General features: G+C 36.6%; 1 protein-coding gene across 2 annotated transcripts in view; it reads left to right on the top strand.

Moving 5' to 3' along the window:
* Nucleotides 1-18036, top strand: part of wapl (cohesin release factor wings apart-like) — an 85283-nt gene extending 67247 nt beyond the window's left edge. For both annotated transcript variants that reach the window (XM_083141536.1, XM_083141535.1), the window contains 4 exons: nt 824-1000; nt 2734-2822; nt 7817-7918; nt 16878-18036. In XM_083141536.1, coding sequence (XP_082997662.1) covers nt 824-1000; nt 2734-2822; nt 7817-7918; nt 16878-17000 — 491 coding nt within the window. In that variant the 3' untranslated portion in view covers nt 17001-18036. The remainder of the gene's footprint in view (nt 1-823; nt 1001-2733; nt 2823-7816; nt 7919-16877) is intronic.
* Nucleotides 18037-19609: the final 1573 nt, after the last annotated feature.

The raw sequence follows: 19609 nt of genomic DNA, 5'->3' as shown, positions 1-19609 counted from the left end.
CCACTGGTTTCCAGCTGCTTCACTACCATTTGTATGTATCGTTTAGACGACCGGCGTGGACCACCAAACTGTTACAGAAACATTCACTGACATGTCTTATGGACCCACTAATCCAATAGTGTTTCACACCGATATGTCTACAGTGGCCAATACCGATAGATAGGGAGACAAATTTATGGTAAATAAAAACTGAGGGGAACTGTAAATAAAATGTTAGATCAGCGGTGGAAAAAACCAGACTAATCTTATCGCTGCTACAGCTAGCAAGTTCAATGAAACTGGAAGTTGAGTAGACATTCGGGGGAAGAAAGGAATGCAGCTTGACAGGGAGCGAAGTTTTCGAACTGAGATTATGTGCAAGGGAAATCCCAATTTACAGCGTCTTCCTGATGTGATCGAAGATAAAACGTTCTTCAGCTGCAAGTGGTAGCAAACTTTAGGTAAACCTTTCGTTACAAATTGACAGTTTGCACGCACAACCTCGATTGCCGGTTTTTGCATGTTTTCTACTTAATTTGATGATATTTCACGGTTATTTCGCGAAAAAGCATTCATTTCGTGGAAAATCACACAATTCGCATTACTTCGCGAATAAAACTCATGCATATTTCATCATTGGGGGTGTAGTTACGTCCAGAATGTTCAAAATTGCATCTTTTTTTCACATTTCGCGATTTCATGCATCGCGAAAATTCAGTGTCCGTACCGATAGGGTATAGATTAGCTTGTCCCATCACTAATATTAAGTTATGTACGACTCGGACTAGCAGCGTTATTAGAGTTTTTCAGTGTAAAAAAGTGTGAGGTCTTTGTTTGATTTCAGACGATGATAAAACTGCCATTGAAGCACTGATAAGATTGTTTTATGAGAAGGAGGAGCATGCTAGACTTGAAGAAGCAAAAACAGATGAAATCTTGGATGGAAAGAAGGATGAAAATCAATCTGAATCTGAAAATAATAAAAGTCAAGAGGAATTCATAGAAGAAACTGTAGCAAAATGTGAGTATGCTAGAGTGTACATAAAAACATGCTAGTGTGCATGCATTTGTATGTTTAGAACATTATGTGTGTACCTACTTCATGTATTTGCTAATAAAATAAAAGGATTGTAGTCTGCATCGTGATCTCATAATACAACATTAAACTATAGTAGAAGCACACGCAAAGGAGCTTGTGCAGACCCGTGACTCCTGTACATTGATTTCCCTTCAAAATTGAATATCAGTCACTTTTGACCCTAAATTTCAGCCATTTGCATTAGATGTGGTGAAAAAAGATACGGAACATAAAATGTAGCCTGAAATGTACTGAAAACAATGTTTTTTACCCGAGATTTCTATAATCTTTCTTAGCTGAGTTATCATAATTATCGCAACTGTCTGCATAGGCCAAAAATGTTGCAAGTCATGAAACAAAAATGGCAGCCATTTTCAAACATAGTCTAGTTTTAGAAAAATTATGCCTGTTTTGAACTACCCTTGTACAGTGGTTACAACGACAAACAAATGATTTTTTTTAAAATGGTTGAGCGACCAGTGCTGGACCAATTGGTGCGGATTGACCCTGAAATTTTAGGCAATTTCCAAAAAACGTAAAATTTTCGTTTGAAGGAATAAAAAAAAAAATTGTAGAGAAAGAGCATGTCTTTGCATTGATTTTCAACATCAAAAGTTTTTGGTTCGATCATACCCACATGTTGAAAATTCAGATTTTCGTAACTTACTTTTCCCACCACACAAATTAGCTATAAATCCATTATTAGTCTTTTTATAGGCATTTGTAAAATTTCATGAGTGCTAATGTATTTTTTTTCTGTTCATTGAACTTTGTCTAAAATTTCAGAGAGATCTGATGTTTGGTTAAGGAGAAAAGAAATAAACTGTAAGCAAGGGTATCTTGTGTCGAGGGTCTCAATAGTGACAGGCAACACTGATTTCATGAATTTTCAAAGTGCTGTAAAATGAAAACTGTTTGAGATAGAGTTAAAACAAATTTAGGGGTGTTCTTTCAACCGTAAAGGAAAGGTGTATAGCAAATTTCATCGAAATCGGAGTTGGTGGGTGTCAATATCTTAGTTTTTTGCGTATATTTGATGTGGAATGACCCTATTATTAATTGTTTTTTAGCCAGTGATTTGAAACAGGGTCATTTCAAGTCACACAATGATTGTTGGGATTGTACAAAATTCATGTGTAGTATGATATGATCATAATTTTTGCTATTTCACAGGAAATCTCTAAACGTTTTCGATAATTTTACAGTTGCTCTGTACGTGCAATGTTTGCCACTTCACAGATATACACACAGTAATCCATTCGTCCTAAACTTGTTGCATCATTCAGTGGTGATGATTCCGGGGTCAATGAAAGTGAATGAACATTGAAATCCCTGACAGTCATTTTGGATAACCCACTATTTATGTAGGATAAACACGAAGAAGTACAATCAGAATAACCCTGTATTTATGTTGGATAAACATGAAGAAGTACAATCAGTTATGATACAAATGTGGCATCTGATGTTCCCTCTCTTGAACCTACTAACAAACGATTGATCAAATACTTACTGTTGTTTCAATGTTACAGTCAGTAGATAATGGTAATTAAATCAGATATTTTTATTTTTATGCTATTATGAAGAAAATTCCAAAATATTTATACATTGTATTATATTACTGTTATGATAAAATTTTTTTTAATTATTATTATTATTATTTTTTTTTACTTTTACAGTACTTCAGAAGGCTGGTCGCCACATGGAAGATACATTAATTGCAGCATATATTGCATTACTAATTGGATACATTATTATGGATGATAAGGTATGTGCTTGGGAGAAAATTCTTCCTTTGTCAACAAGCCGAGTGAGTGGGATGCTACTATTTCTTTATGTAAATGAATTTTCAGATTCTAATTTCTAAATAACCATTATTAGTTTTGTGTTAGATTTTTAACAGTCCGCTTTAGCAGGGTTGCCCAAGCCTGACTACTCCGTGAGATTACTTATCCCTCCTCCATTGCCACTCCCACCTATCACGTCCAACTCAAACAACCTAATCTTTCCAAATCAATTCCCTCTCATAGAATAACCGTACGGTCGCACTGGCGACGATTGATTGGTCTCAACAAGTCAATCCATGCTAGTAAGATATAGTATAACTTGTTTCAAGTTCACATTAATTTAAGATGAAATTCGCAGTAAGACGTGATTATGTCAATTCACATTCAGTCTTATGATTTATGAATAAAACGAGTGCCATGCTTAAAAAATGTCACCACTATCGAACAAGCACCCGGACATCTCTCTCACCTGAAAGAAATTTCATGGTTAGCTCACAAATGGAGAACTAGACATTATGCATGAGTACCTTGGTGAATTATAACTAGAGGCTCATATTTTTGGTAAATAAAAAAAGCAAAATTTTGGTACAAAAACTGAGTCAATTTCGGGTTCAAAGCGGTAAATAAAATAAAATATCGGTGTTATAGCGGTGAAAAAATGGATGAAAAGTGGTATATAAAAAGACATATTGGTTTTAAAATTGTGAATATAATCCTAAATTTGATTTAAAAACTACACTTATTCCACAGAATTAACATTTCACTTCTAATAGCACATTTATGTAGTTATCAGAGTATTAAGTTTATTTCTGTGTAAAGGAGTCCATTTTTGCTTCTCCAATATTAACAGCAGAATTCATCAATTTTCCGGGAATTGCATAACTCTCAGGATAATTCAGACCTCAGAAGGTGTCGCATCGGTGAATAAACCCTGAATTTCGTGTTTAAGAGTTAATTTCGCTTTTTGCAGTTCATTTCGCATTATTTCGTGACAAAATATGGTCACAAAATGCATCTCACACCTTTCAAAAACATGAAAAATTAACACTACAATGTGTTTTTTCAAATTTCGTTTTTTCGTTAAAGACGAAATATGCATGCCCCTAATTATAACTCACTCGTACATTCAATTATTTATTCAAATCCGTGATGAATCCAAATTTACATTAGATATTGTAATTCGTTTGAATGATATTCCTTTCATACAAAATAAGCAATTTATGTTTGAAAACTCTTGAGTTACAAACGATGACGTTAACTTTAATGTACTTGATCAGATAGCAATATGATATAATGCCTGAGGTACCTCGTTTTCAAAAACTAGAATGAAATGTAAGATTAAATGTCAAGATAAGTTCTCATGTTCTACTGAAACCAGCTGGTACACCTTATATATCTAAATAGTACGTGCAAGAATTAAATATTACAATAATATCATCATATTATGTCAAAGCAGGTTTCAATCCAAATATTATCAGTTGTACTTTCTAGTCGCTTTTCATATCAGGTTTGTCCGTGCACTGGATATTACCCCAACCCAATAGCGCTAATACTAATTATTCATGCTCGAGCAACGCGAAGAAATGTATACGTGACGTCACGATATCATACGATCAAAAGTAATACTGTTCTTGCCAAGTTTCTTCCGTTACCAGCTGTGGAACGTAATGTGCATGGGCGAGATTTAACTTTCCTAGAGAAAAGCCTGGTGCTGAAAAGTACTACTTCCCTTTTAATAAAGTGTCTTCCGATGAGCCATGTGCATTCCTGGATTTTAAGCCAAGTATTGCTATCCAGTTGCACGAATGACACCAATGTAAGTTATGTACAATTACTAAAAATTGTATGCAACATTCATCCTTTTACTTTCGTCGTGATTGACATGAAGGTAGATTTACCTGACGCTGGATTCTTTGTCTCGATCGTCACTGCACTTAATGGAATGAATGTCCTTACCTCATGGGCGAGCTCTCATCACTTGTTACTATCTACTACAGGTGCGTGTGTTAAGGTACAATTATCAATTACTTATACCCCACCTTTAGAATTTTAACATTAGAATATTCCCTCGAGACGTAGATATTTTGATGTCTTTTTTCCATACCTTCCGCATCCGAGTTTCCGAACACGACCGTTCCCTTAAAATTAGTCAAAATGTCCCTGATCGAGCGATAATTAGACTAAAAGTATTCACGTAATTTTGAAAATAAATGTTTGATGGCTTTTAAGTTCCCAATGATTAAACTGAGAGTTCTACAAAAAATTTAATAATATTCACTACTAATTCAACTAGTATTTCCTTCCTTTTTTAGATTAATATAAAGAGAGACCTTTAGCAGGTAAATTTGTAACCCTAGTTCCCGGATCAAGTTATTCCCGTAAGCAGCTGCCCTCTTCCGTGAATTCTTTGAGTTTTGTGTGCGTTCACACCATGGACGAGCAATATTGATAGGTTAGATCAGTTCTCCAACCATCAGAATTTACTGTAGCTGACTTACGTTTTATCAACAAGGGAATTATGACCCCAAACCGTCATAGATTGTGTAATAAAATGAAACTGCATTGAGTCCCGGTGTAAATTTTATAGATTTAGGTATATATTCCAATAGTGTAATGATCTTATATAAAGTTGCAAATGCATCATGATGTACCTAAATGGTTCATTCATTTGTACCAATCCTGATGTATTGTAAATGTATTGTAAATTTTCTCAACTAATTTACATCTACAGATCTACATAGATATAATTTTGGAGGCTTATGGCATATGCAAATGCATGATTTTCATCAGCGTTTTGTGCTGAAAGTATCTTTCCTTATTTACATTATGTTGATATCATACGCTTTGTATATTTGGTTATTTTTATGTCTAACCTGATACCAATAAATACTTTTTGGGATCTAGATGTCCTGCAGAGCAGTGTAAGGTGTAACTCTTTTGAAAGGGACCCAAATGCCAACCTCACTTTCATGTTGTACATCATGGACTGCATTTTGCAGACTAAAAAGGCCCTGGAGCTCTCTGTATAAATTGTGTTGTGTTTTCCGTGTGCGTTTGTCATCATGCCTTCATCCATCTTATCATGTCATCCTCATCCCCAATTAGCCAAAAGTGGCAACAAAGCAACATTAAATGACCTAATTCAGTCGATCATGTCCTGCAGTGTCTAACGGGAACGGGAGGGAGGGAGGTGGGGAGAGAGAGAGGGGGAAGAATGAAAGAAAAGGAGAGTTTCCTCTCTCTTCTCTCTCTTCTTTTTTTTCCTTTCTCTCTATGCCTCTTCCTTTCTCTTCTCACTCTCTCCTTCAAAAGGAAAGAAGGAAAGAACTGTCTTCCCTTCTTCCTCTCCTTCTTCTTCATCCTTCTTTCCTTCTTTCTTTCATATCTCCTTCTCTCTCTCTTCATCTCTCTTTCAGAGAGAGAGGAAGGAAGAAAGAAGAAGAGAGAAAGAGAGTAGGAAGAAAGAAGGAAACAGGAAGAGAATGAGAAGAAGGAGAAAAGAAAGAAGCTCTCTCTTTCTTTCCTTCTGTTAAAATACCATCTAATTTTGTAAGGGGAAAATGTTTTCATGATTAAGTGATTATCTCTTATGAAATTATGAACATTTTAAAGCAAACAACTGGCAGATTTTACAAGCATTGGTTTCGATGGTATCATCTAAGAGCATTAGCCTTTGTATCAGTATTTGTTTAAAATTGTATCGGCTTAATCCCAGTTACTTTTATTACTTTCCTGTTTCTCTTGAGCCATGGCAATCTAGTTGGACTGCCACGTGGGAGACCAGGGTTAGATTCCCAGGCCTTGTCCCCACATAAAGTGGCCTCAAATCAATTGGTATCGGGGAGAGGGGAGGGTAAAGATGGTTGGAGTGTGGTGCTGATCACATCACCCCAAAAATGGCTGAGATTGATAATGTGCGGGGACCTACCCCCCACTTCTCCTAACTGTGCCTTCATGGCACTGGGAACTTTTACCTTAACTCCATCTTTAGGTTGTAACATTGGGAATGACTGGTTAATTGGCAAAGTATGTGATGTAACAATTACATGTCTCCCTTAATGAGGATTCAAATCAAGAACTCCTTGTTTCATAATGTGCTATGCGAGCTTCCTCAATGAGTGATCTGACAGTAACTGTTCACAGTGTAAAAAGTATAAAAAACTTACGTGAGTGAGTATAATAGTCATAACAATCCTTGCAAACGATGTTTCGTGAAGCTACACTTTGCTTCTTCAGGTTTTCTTATCAGTAAATAAAATACTTCGTCCTAAATATATAAATAAATCCAGGATTAGGTAAAAAGGGTATTGGGATATAGAATGTAAAATTACATGACGTTAAAAGTGCCATATAGTCTAGGAGATAATACTCACTCACGTAAGTTTTTTATACTTTTTATACTGTGAATATATTTTGATAAACAAAAAAATTCAGAATGTACAGTATGCAATCAAAGGGTGCAGGTTCCATCTGTGGTGGACGTGCATAGTGGTGTGGATCCCACTACAAATTCTAGGTTCAACCAAAATTTATACTAAATATCAAAAGACCAAGGTTTTACTCGTGCCTCCTCCTCTTTGGATAATGTTGTGAAATTCAAGCTTTGTGTGGCCTGCTATTGAAGCATGCTTTTCCCTTTTCATGTTTTGGAAAATGACAAACAATTGTTTTAATGCCAATTTATGAGGAACTAACCTGAAACATTGATAACTTTTATATAGAAGTTCAAAGTAAAATTTAGATTTGACCAGGAGTTGAACCTACATCTTCTGTCATAATGTGCCATAGCTCAGCTGATGTAATTTCTACCTAGCAACTGTTTGAATATCACATGATGAAATATAAGTATACTTTTGTTTATGGAATTACTGTATAATAAACTACATAACATTTGCTGTTGCATCACATTGTTTATTACATTTTTATTTTATGTTATTAGAAGATAAATGCATTGTTTTACATTTTATTTGCTTAGGAACATGAAGAATTTGTAAGAGGCTTTTTACCTGAAGGAAATTTCCAAACCATGTTGGTAGTCCTTAAGAAGTTCTTCAGTTTTATGAATTTAACAGCTTATGTAAGTATTAAATCTTCATTTTATGCATGGTTTATCAACACTAATCGTATTAACATTATCAACCTGAAATCAAAATATTCCAGATTTGATTTTCAGTGACAGTGCATTACTGTGTGAAAGAGATCCAGCACCAATTATATTATTTCTGCTAAACTTTTTCATTTTATTCTTTGAATGTCTGGAAAATTATATTAATGAGGGATTGTATTTTATGTTGCTCGAAACCTTTCTTTTGGTTATCGTTACTTTTCACAATGTGTTTGTCACTTGGGGGAGCAGGGAGTGTCCTTCTATGCCTTCTGCTAAATCCGTCAATGGATGAAAGGATTAAACTTTATTCTCTTGAATAGGAAGTGCAGTTCAACACTTATAATTCTGTTATTGGTAGAGCCACATATTTATGGTGAATAAATTATAAAGATTTCGGTACAAAAACTGGGTACATTTGAGGATCAAAAGATGTGAAGTGACATTTCAGTGTCAAAATGGTGAATAAAATCTAAAATTGGATGTGAAAACTGTACTTATTGCACAAAAATAAAGATTTCCTCTCGAATAGCACAGTTATGTAGTTATCGGAGTGTTAAATTTATTCCTGTGTAATGGAGTCCATTTTTGATTCTCAAATTTTTACAGCAGAAATAGTAAATTTCCTGTTATTTTGCGTAACTTTCAGGATAATTCAGACTTCAGAAGGTGTTGCATCAGTAAATAAGTTCGAAATTTCATGTTTGAGGTTATTTCACATTTTGCATTTCATTTCTCATAATTTCGTGACAACACATGGTATGAAAATGTACCACACACGTTTCCAAGACATGAAAATGAACATTTTATCATTTTTTCATATTTTGTGTTCCATCAAGAACGAAATACACATGCCTCTAATTATTTGGTTTAAACCAGTGGTTTCCAACTTCAAAAGGTCCGAGGGCCAAAAAAAAATTATATCCAGCAGTTGATAGGCAGGCTGCATTTTTTTTTTTGGGGGGGGGGGGGGGGATTAAAAATTACAAAAATTGTAAGTACTGAACTGAAAATGTAGTACTTTCGCATGACCTAAATTTATAAAATGAGGCAATAAAATAATGGAATTACAAATCAAAATTGTATAATTACAATTTATTTCACAAAAACCCAATACTTATTGATGAATTGAAAGAAATTAAAGATACACCATACAAATAAGAATCCTTCATAGTAAGTGTTCAATGTGAAAATTGAGACCAATCTACTTCTTTTATTAAAGTTGTATTTGAATTTCTGTATTTGAAAGTCGCAGAAGGTGAAGCAGTGAAGAATCTGCCAGTCTGCTTCTGTAGCGGTTCTTGATGAACTTCATTGAAGAAAAAACACTTTCACACGTGTATGTACTGCCGAACATCGATGTCATTCTTTGTCCAAAACTACGAAGGTTTGGAAAGCGTTCTTTTGAAAGGTATTTGCAAAACTCTGGCCTAGTTTGAAGGAACACATCGCCTTGCAAATCACGCAATTCAAGTTGGAGAGATGGAGAGAAGCTATTTTATTTTTCAATCTTACATTTTTTTGGAGATATTGCTCATTTCGATATTTGCACAAACTTTAACAATCAGTCACAGTACAATCCGAGTTGGAACACTGGAAATGTCTTCGTACTTCGTGCGTAGTAAAACAGATCTCTACAGCGCCACTCTGCAGTTTGTTTCTAAACACAAAGAGTGAAGCCTTCGTGGAAGCGGCCGAGTTCATTCCGCATAGCGAAGGGATGGTGTGAAGAGAAAGTTACGTCACTTTAGATTCTTCTGATTATCATTATTCACTGCAAAATCAATTCTACCTGTGATATTGTCTTTCTTCACAGAGCATCCGTTCCTTCAGTAAAAAAAGAACGTATTTTAATAAAAATAAATAAAATTAATGTATTTTGCAAACTGGCTTCGCGGACCGCAGAAAAAGGCAAAGTGGGCCGCCAGTTGGAAACCCCTGGTTTAAACCATCTCACTATCCACTCTGTAGTTTTCCTTTGTGTACTATGTGATTGACTGCATCATATCTAGCTATCTATCCATCCCAATGCAGTCTTGAGTACCTGTATGCTGTTTTTATGCATAATTCTCCCCCTCCCCACTGGGGTCATGAATCTGCTAAAATAGATGTCACCTTTCAACTATGTCAGAATCAGAAGTCTCTTCTAAACTCACATTTCGACACCTTTAGCACTAGATGTGCAGAGGGATATGTATGCAGCCTGGTGTGAGATGAGCTAGAATTTTACATGCCACTTCTTAAAGTACTCGCCAAATATTTTCTTTTATATGAGGAGCATTCAAGTCAAACCAGGACTTGGGATTTTTCAGAATAATGGAACTCAGTTTGACGTATAGGAAAGGTGTACCCCCCCCCCACCCCCCTTTACACTAATGCACTTAACCCAGCATCACTAGTTCTTCGACACCAGTGGTTTAGAAAGCTTTCTCTGTATGTTGGAGCTATGGTCAGGCTGCTTGCATCAGCACTTCATCACTGCTGAAATGCTGGGCCTTTCAATGAACTTCTTTAAGGGTCCATACAGGCGAAAATAGCTTGAAGCAAGGTCTGGACTGTGAGTGGGGTGTGGTAGTAACTCCCAGCTAAGTACCCATAGTATGCAAAGTATGTGTTAATTTCTGCCACGTGGAGCTGGTAAACATAACTACCACTTGTCTTGAGAAGGTACCTAGATGCATAGCACAGAATAAATTAAAAACTTAAACTTTTGATTCTTTCTCATGTACCATATAGGAGGAGCACATACAGTTTGGAAGACGAAGTAATGGAAATTTGAATTTTGTATAATTTCCAGTGTAATTATACTGAGAAAGTGTTGCACAGCATTTTCAGCAGTTCCCATGAAAGACCAAAATGCCAGAAAAGTATCTGCGGATATTTGTCTGACTGTACTGATAGGTTATGCTTGTTTGTGTACACCAACAGCAGTGTTTATGGGAATCTTTATTTTTATTTCACTTGGCACACCATGATAAAACAGGGTGTCTACCAATGAAGAATCTCAAGAAAGTCCAGAAAAACTCGAGAAATCAACAGATAGGTCAAGAAATTATGCTTGTGGTCAAGAATTTTTGCTATTTTTTTCGAGTGCAGTGAATTTACATTGTTATATACCTGTACTGGGACTTGATAACATTGAATTTATGGAAATCTAAAATTGTATTGTGGTTAAGATTTATTCACTTTGTTTCTTAATAATTACATTCTTGAATGCGTGAAGATTTGTAAAAATATTAAAATAAGTAATGTGGCCATTCCCCATCCAGGATAAGTCTGAAGCATACATTTTTACAGGCATTAATAATTAAAGCAAGTCTAAATCTCTTGCTAAAGTACAGTCTCGGTTTCCACGTTAACCAGCCTTGTGAGAGTTTTTCATTGAATAAAAATATATATTTTCTTAATTTCCAACTATACCTAAGTATGGGGCAATTAAATAAATTTTGAGGAAAAGGAAAAAAATTGTCGAGAAAAAGTCAAGAATTTTGGATTTGTTATTTTGGTAGACACCCTGTAAACACAAAAAGTTGAGTAGGTTTTCAGATAGGGCTGGGCTCTTACCACTTTGAACCGATGCCAAGACTCTTATCAATACTGATGCTTGAAAATTGTAAAAATTAAAAGCTGTTCAGAATATTTGTTATTTGTGAGAATTTGATTTCAATTATAAACAGCATCATTCATCAGTTTTCCTTGGAAATATTCAAGAATTACATCGGAATTTTAAAATACCTGTTCCATAATCACAAAATAAATTTTTTCCATACAATATTGGTGCAAAATAAATGGAAATTTGAATTTTGTATAATTTCCAGTGTAATTAGACTGAGAAAGTGTCGCACAGCATTTTCAGCAGTTCCCATGAGAGACCAAAATGCCAGAAAAGTATCAGCTGGTATGAGTAAACAATATCCAACTAAAACACAGTCTGACAACCTTTTGCGGCCCAAGGCCTTTTTCACAAGTAAGCCTCTATTGCCCGAGCCGATTTTGAGTAAAATGCAGAGTTTCAATTAAATGAGTGTAGATCGGAGGCTAATTGCCCTAGAGAGATGAGTGATATACTGTTGTACGCGGAATGAACCAGAGATTTAGACTATATGAATTTTTTGAAAATTCGGCGTATATGTGGCAGGGGGGAGGGGGCTAACTCTCAAAATTCCAAAATTTCGGAAAAAAACCGAAGAAAAAAGTACATGACAGTGTCGACATGCACATGGAAATGATCGCTGACATGTAAGGAACACAAAAATATTTGCATTATTATCATATGGCCAATGTAACTTGAGTTGTACACCACTGATTCAAGCTTCAAAATGCAGCGGTACCTTGAAATGACTATAGCTCAGAAACTAAATGCCCTAGAGATATGAAAGATATACCGTTGTACGCAGAATGAATCACAGATTTAGACGATATATAATTTATGCACATTCGGCGTATATATGGAGGGGGAAAGGGGGAAATCCCCTGAAAATACTTTTTTTTTAAAAAATAGGGTTTCGCCCCCCCCCCCCCCCCGCCCCCCAAAAAAAAGGATATGAAAAGTTCAAAATGCACATATAAATTATCGCTGGCATGTAAGAAACAGAAAAATATTTGCATCATTGTCGTATGACCAATGTAACTTGAGTTGTACCCCCAAAAGGAATGGTCGGGACGCCACTGATTCAAGCTTCAAAATGCAGCGGTACCTTGAAATGACTATAGCTCAGAAACTAAATGCCCTAGAGATATGAAAGATATACCGTTGTACGCAGAATGAATCACAGATTTAGACGATATATAATTTATGCACATTCGGCGTATATATGGAGGGGGGAAAGGGGGGGAAATCCCCTGAATATACTTTTTTTTTAAAAAAAATGGGGTTTCGCCCCCCCGCCCCCCGAAAAAAGGATATGAAAAGTTCAAAATGCACATATAAATTATCGCTGGCATGTAAGAAACCGAAAAATATTTGCATCATTGTCGTATGACCAATGTAACTTGAGTTGTACCCCCAAAAGGAATGGCCACAGATTCAAGCTTCAAAATGCAGCGGTACCTTGAAATGACTATAGCTCAGAAACTAAATGCCCTAGAGATATGAAAGATATACCGTTGTACGTAGAATGAATCACAGATTCAGACGATATATAATTTATGCACATTCGGCGTACATATGGAGGGGGAAAGGGGGGAAATCCCCTCAAAAAATACTTTTCTTTAAAAAAATGGTGTTTCCCCCGCCCTGAAAAAAAAATGTCAAAATGCACAAAATGCAAAATTTATGCAAATTTGGTGTATATATGGAGGGGGAAGGGAGGAAAACCCCAAAAATTATTTTAAAAAATTCACTTCACCCAAAAAATGTCCTCACACTTGGGCACAAAACGACACTATGCACAACATTCACGGACGAAAAGCTAGAACGTAGTGACAAATGAGCGCCAATTCTTGCAGCTGCTTGAAATTCTATTTTTAGACAATGCTGGGTAACCCCTGTTGCCACTTGTGCTAAAAAAAACAAAGGTTTCCTTCAGCGCGCTTCGAAATTCCATTCTCACAATGCAGATTCAACAACCAGTCTTCCCCTGCTTGCGCGCTCACGGAAAACTTTCATTTTGACATCGGATACTGATAAACAAGCTTCCTTCGAATGCACTTAGCAGGAGGGAGTGAAAAAGCATTGCTTTAGAACAACAAAGCCGGTCTTCCTTTGTCGGCAAAAAATTGACCTTGAAAAGAGACACAAAAGAGAAGTCCCTTTTCCTGCCTTTCCCCCTCCATTTTCATGAAGACAAAAAAATGCAAAAAACCATTTCTGTTAAATACATGTGTTAGGAACAATATAAAAAAATAAAATCGAAATTCTAGCCAAAAATGGAAAAGTTATAACGTAAAAACTACGACCTTGACACAGCATCTCGATCGAGACGCTTGGTCCCCTGAGTGTTACTTTTGGGTATCTCGTTCGATATGCTTGGGCAGCAAAAGGTTAAGTAATGAGACAGTTGTTGTCAAATTAAAAAGAAACATAATATTTGAACATTGCCTGTTTATTACTCAAAGTACATCCATCCTGCATCAACACAGCAGTTGACATGGTTAACCAGCGATTCAAATGACTTCTGCAAGTCTTCATGTGGTATGACTTGGAGATATTATGTCACAGCCTGTTGGATGTTCCTGTGTTCATCAAAAGTGTAATTTCAGCAGCAGCTTCACTTTTGGGAACAGGATATAATCAGAGGGGGATAAATGTGGGGAGTGGAAAGCGTGCTTCAACAGACACACTTAGGCCTTCCCGGTGGCAAGTTGGTAGCATCGTGGCCTTGTAATTAAGAGTCTCGGGTTCGATATCCGGTGGAGGCACATAGTTGTTCAGATCCCACTTTAAACTGTAGGTCCAGTTCTTTTTAGCCTTATTGTGCATAAAGTGGACTTAAAACATCAAATCAATCAATCAACATGCACACTTGTTTTTGGACTACGAATACCTAGACAACCACTGCTTGCTAGCACCGTGCATTATCATGGAGCAGGAACCAATTGCCAGTTCAGGATACTGAGGTCGGACATGGTCAGTTCTCTTTCAATGTCATTCAGAGCACTACAACCAATTACAGTTTCACTCTTTGAAACAAATACATCATGAATAATGCCTTTGTTGTGGTAAAAAAAGAAAAACATATTTTTCACCTTTGATTTTTGGAGCTGCATTTTCTTGCCTCTTGGTAAATTAGCGACTTCCATTCTGCGATTTGTTGTTTTGTAGGAGGACCGTAGCAAGAATGTTCTGTTTCGTCCTCCACAACAATAAAATTCAAGAAATGTTTATTCCTGCAAGCATTTTTCAGAATGTCTTTCATGAAACTGTATGTTCGCTCACTGCTCGATGGTGATTACGTAACAACATCCTTACACCTCCCTCACAACATGGCGCATAATTCCCAGCATGCCCATTGGAAGTTCATGAGGTGTTGCCAGGTTGTAGATTATGGACCACACCACACCATGAACAATTTACTTAGTCTTATGAAATATTATAGTGGATTAGATGTCTCACTCAAAGAAACTTTTATCAGTATCATTGATGAGAAAAGAAAACTTGTTAAAGAAGAAGTTATTGCAAGTGAGAGCAGGTAGAATGCACATATGGGACAACATAAAATCAGTCTCATTCCTCAATTGTCGGACTTTGTACTTGCATGATCATCGGTATTGGCTCGGCTCTAATTTCAGCCCACTGTGTGATTGCAAGAGTCAGCCATACATCCAGCAGATAACAGAGAACTTCATGTCCTCATGAGTTTTGAATTTGGCTTGTGCTGTTTTTTTTTTTTAACTTTTAGGCTCCCAAGTCCAGTGTTTTAACATAAAAAAAAAGGTTTAAAATATTTTGACCACCCCTCTCGCATGAGCAGATCCAAGGGGAGGGCGATGTGTGTGATTGCCCCTCCCAAAAGCCTAGAGTAGGTTTTTGCATGCAATATATTTAATATATATTTTATATGTATCTCAGTATTGTGTATAGTAAGCTATGATTGTAGAGAAAAGGTCCTTATTTCTCTTTGTCTACACTTTCCATCATATATTTATATCATTAGGTTTAGCACGACAATGGAGACTATACAGAACGCAACTCCAACTGGCAGCTGGGAAACAGCGAATCAGCGATCAGTTGAATTTTCTTCGACTGAGATCGGGCATTTTCGAGTGACAAGGTACCGAACATTGTTCGCAGGATGTAACAAATGAGCATTGGGTCCACCACATGTTTTGCCAAACGTACTGTAAAGCGAGAAAGAGTCTTCTCGGGTCAGCACCAAAAATCAGCAGGGGTTTATGGTACAACTGCACACACGGTCCTGAACGATGAAGTTTCCGGAAGGACCACCCACAGGTTGGAATGCAGGTGGACACACAGCCATAGAGAAGACAACTTGCAGAAACCGTAGTACGCTTGGCAACATTGCTTCGGGAGAGCGATGTGATCCCTTCAGCTTTTACATCGCAACTGAGTTTGTTGACACCCATCGGACAACATGCCTCCGAAAATGTTTGGGGGACAGAAAGGGCCAGAAATAGCCTTCAAGGTCAGCCGCCAGTTGGGGTTGCTTTGAGTATAATGATAGAAGAATGTTTTAGTTATCCGGAATTCGAACCCTGTATCCCTATTTTCACCTCGTGCATGTTAATGCTTTTGGACCATGGGGTAATGCTATATTTTGTTTACGTAAGAACTATGTAAATATTAGGGATGGGACCGATTAATCGGTACTCTATCGGTGTATTGGTTTATCGGTAAAATTACCGATTATTTTACCGATCCGATATATAGATAAATAACTGATAGTTTAGTGCAAAATTCTGCCATTTTTGTTGTAATTTTTATGGATAATCTCAATGCCCTACTTTTTTAGAAAGTAAATGTCTAAATATGCAATTTCTTTTGCACTGTAGTCACTTTGAAACACATTTTTTAAGGGCAATGAACCTTTCAGATTCTTCCAGGACCATTTCTAATTTTATATAGGATCGATAGAATGTCGGTTATCGGTATCGGTAAATTTTATATCAGTACTTTATCGGTATCGGCCAAAATTTCATATCGTCCCATCCCTAGTAAATATTAATTTGACGTAAGCAAGTTGCTAACTTTTTCCGTGAAACTTACGTGGTGGCACGCAGGGAGACAATAGGATAGGAACCGGATGCCAGCCCAGCAGTGAAGCAACGAGGTCCCAAGCGGATGGTGGCAGAGGACACCTACAGAAGTTTTGCGGAAAAGTTAGTAACTCACTCACTTCTCGCATCTTTTATTCCCCATACATGAATGTGTAAATATTGGTGAAAAATTGCCCATCCTAAATGCAATTCTTGGATTTGCCTATGTCCTTGTAATCCTGGATAAATTAACGATTTTATTTTTTCCATGTGACAGGCTGTAGGAAGCAACCGGGGAATAGCAGCAACCGAGCGAGTAATCAAGTATTTAGAGAAATGCGAGGTGACCACAAAGGAAGAAGTGAAAACAGAACCAGAGATTAGTGAAGACCCATCTTAGTGCATTGACAAAGGACGAAACATGCTTTCTGTGAGTTTTTAAATAGGAGATATATTTTCTTCCATTAGACTATTGTACGTTCATTGTACGAGAGCATCTAAGAACGAGATCTCAGTGTGTTGAAGTGCTGAAAGACTGGCTCTTGTGAGACTGGAGTGATGGAGAAAAACAAGAAAATATACTGTTGGCCTTTATAAGGCCAAAAAGATAATAGAAGACGACTGTACAGTAGTGATGGAAAAGTATTTGTGACCAAATAAACTATAGGTGTTGGTGAGTGGTGTGTGTATGTGTGTGCGTGCATGTGTGTGAAAACCTGAGAACCTTGTTGTCTATCAGTCTATCGAAACTCGTGCATTGAAATAATAATTTTAGATTGAATAGCAGTTTAAACTCCAAAGAACATTCAGGAAAACCTACATAGTAAGAAAGTTTTTTGATTAGAACCCAATGAACTTAAAGTGGGAAAAGAGAGAAAGAAAAGAGTGATCTTCAAGATCATTAGATGTAAGGGCACGAATTTTGCTATGTACATACATAGATTATATATTATTATTATGACTACACATCTATCCAATTATATTTCATCTTGGGTGTAAAAATAACTTTTTTATATGATGTCATGCTGAAGAACATTTCTAACTTTGTAAGTCACTGCACTTTTTCTAAGATATTTTTTCTTTTCATTTATTTGACATCTATGTTACTGAATATATTGTATCGGAGAAGCATGGAATTTTACGCAGAGAAATGAAATCCAAGGATGAATTTTAATTTATTCTCTGGATTCACTTTGTTTTAATTTAATTCTTACCCATAATTTATTTCATAAACATGCTGTACTTGTTTCCCCATTTTTCTACACAATAAAGCATGCAGATGTAAATATATACAAATATATATACACATACATATAATGTGTGTCTGTACTGGTGAATTGTTTAATTTCCTGTAACGTGTGTACCACTGAAAACTTTATGATTTTATTTTTTTAATATAATCACAGGCTCTGAAATAAATGTTTGTTTTAGTCTTATATTGAGTTGTTGACAATTGGAAGTTTTCGGCTGAATCATATTTTGTTTTTAGAGTGCTGTACAATGCCTAACACCAAAATATTTAAACGTTCTTGCAAAATTTACCACAAAAAATGACAATAGCTGGAATCTATCTGGACATGTGCACTCGTGAGAGGACGGGGATATGGTTGAGGTAAAAGTAGAACATTAATGTTGGGCTGTATTCTGAGTTCATAATGGAAAGAAGAGTTCTCATATAACTAAACTAACTAACTCTCTAGCCTTCTTAAACCCGGAGGATCATGGCTGCAGCAACACAAACCTTCCACCTGTCCCTATCCTGGACAAGATGAATCCAATCTTTTCCATCCTTACCAATTTCCTGTAGGTCCATCTCAACGTTATCCCTCCATCTTCAGCTTGACATTCCTACTGGTCTTTTACCGTCAGGTTTCCCAACAAGAATCCAGTAAACTCTCATTACCTCTCCCATTCTTTCCACATGGCCTGTCGACCTAAGTCTTCTTGATTAAATTATTCTAATAATATCTGGATGGAAATGAATTCTCATATTGGATATACTATTCTCCAATTGTATAATTTAGTGGCCGCGGTGGCTCAGTCGGTAACGCGTCTGACTACCATGCTAAAGGTCCCGGGTTCGATCCCCGGCCGGTTCAAATCCGGGAACTTTTCTAACGATGGAAGCGGCCCCGGCGCCCACCCAGCGTCGAATAACATGGGTACCTGGGGGGTAAAGGCGGTCAGGGGCGTGATGCTGATCACATCACCCCCACTCACGACCGGATCAAGAAAGTGTGGGGCGTTACCCCCACACCCCCTATACGCCTTCATGGCGTGGTGCTATGCACAGGGGAACACTTTACCTTTTTTTTTTTTTTTTTTTTAATTGTATAATTTAGGAATGACTATTATTGGATAGCAGAATCCAGTGTTTTCTGTATTCCGCAATAACTCCCAATTATTCCGGGAGTGAAAAGTATTGACTGACTTAACGGTTTTGTTCCTTTGTAATTCCACCACCACACAAAGAAGATATTTCTGTTAGAATTAGTATATTTCATGAAATTTAAAATTTTATTCTATTCACAGAAAAAGTTGTATGAGAACAAGAAATAAACAAATACAGACCAGAGCAATTGTATAATATACAATAAATTGAACCTAAAGGAGCAAAAAAAATCATTACCAAGTACCTAATATATAGTATGAGTGCAGGTTTTTTTCAACCTCTGCTGAGCTGTAAAATTTATAACATGGTGGACCCAGAAACATGAAGATCGACAAAAGATAGGGATGATGCCGTGGGTTCGAATCCCAGCCTGGTCATGGGTGTTCTTTGTAAGTGTCCCTTCATCAATTTCATTACATCGTCATTCATTCTGATCTTCGCAATTAGCCAGAAGTGGCAGAAATGCAAAGTAAAATAAACTAAATTAATCAAAAAGATTGGGACATTCCTATGCTACTTACCATGTTTACAGATGTATAACGTTCACCCTGGTTTTGATAGGGAAAAGTTGCAATAAATTATATGTTACATAAGTCACGTCCTGCACCTTGTCTGTG

Source organism: Lepisma saccharinum, chromosome 20 (assembly GCF_977018435.1).
Source record: "Lepisma saccharinum chromosome 20, izLepSacc3.1, whole genome shotgun sequence".
NCBI lineage: Eukaryota > Metazoa > Arthropoda > Insecta > Zygentoma > Lepismatidae > Lepisma > Lepisma saccharinum.
This window is presented reverse-complemented; position numbering and strand designations above follow the sequence as displayed.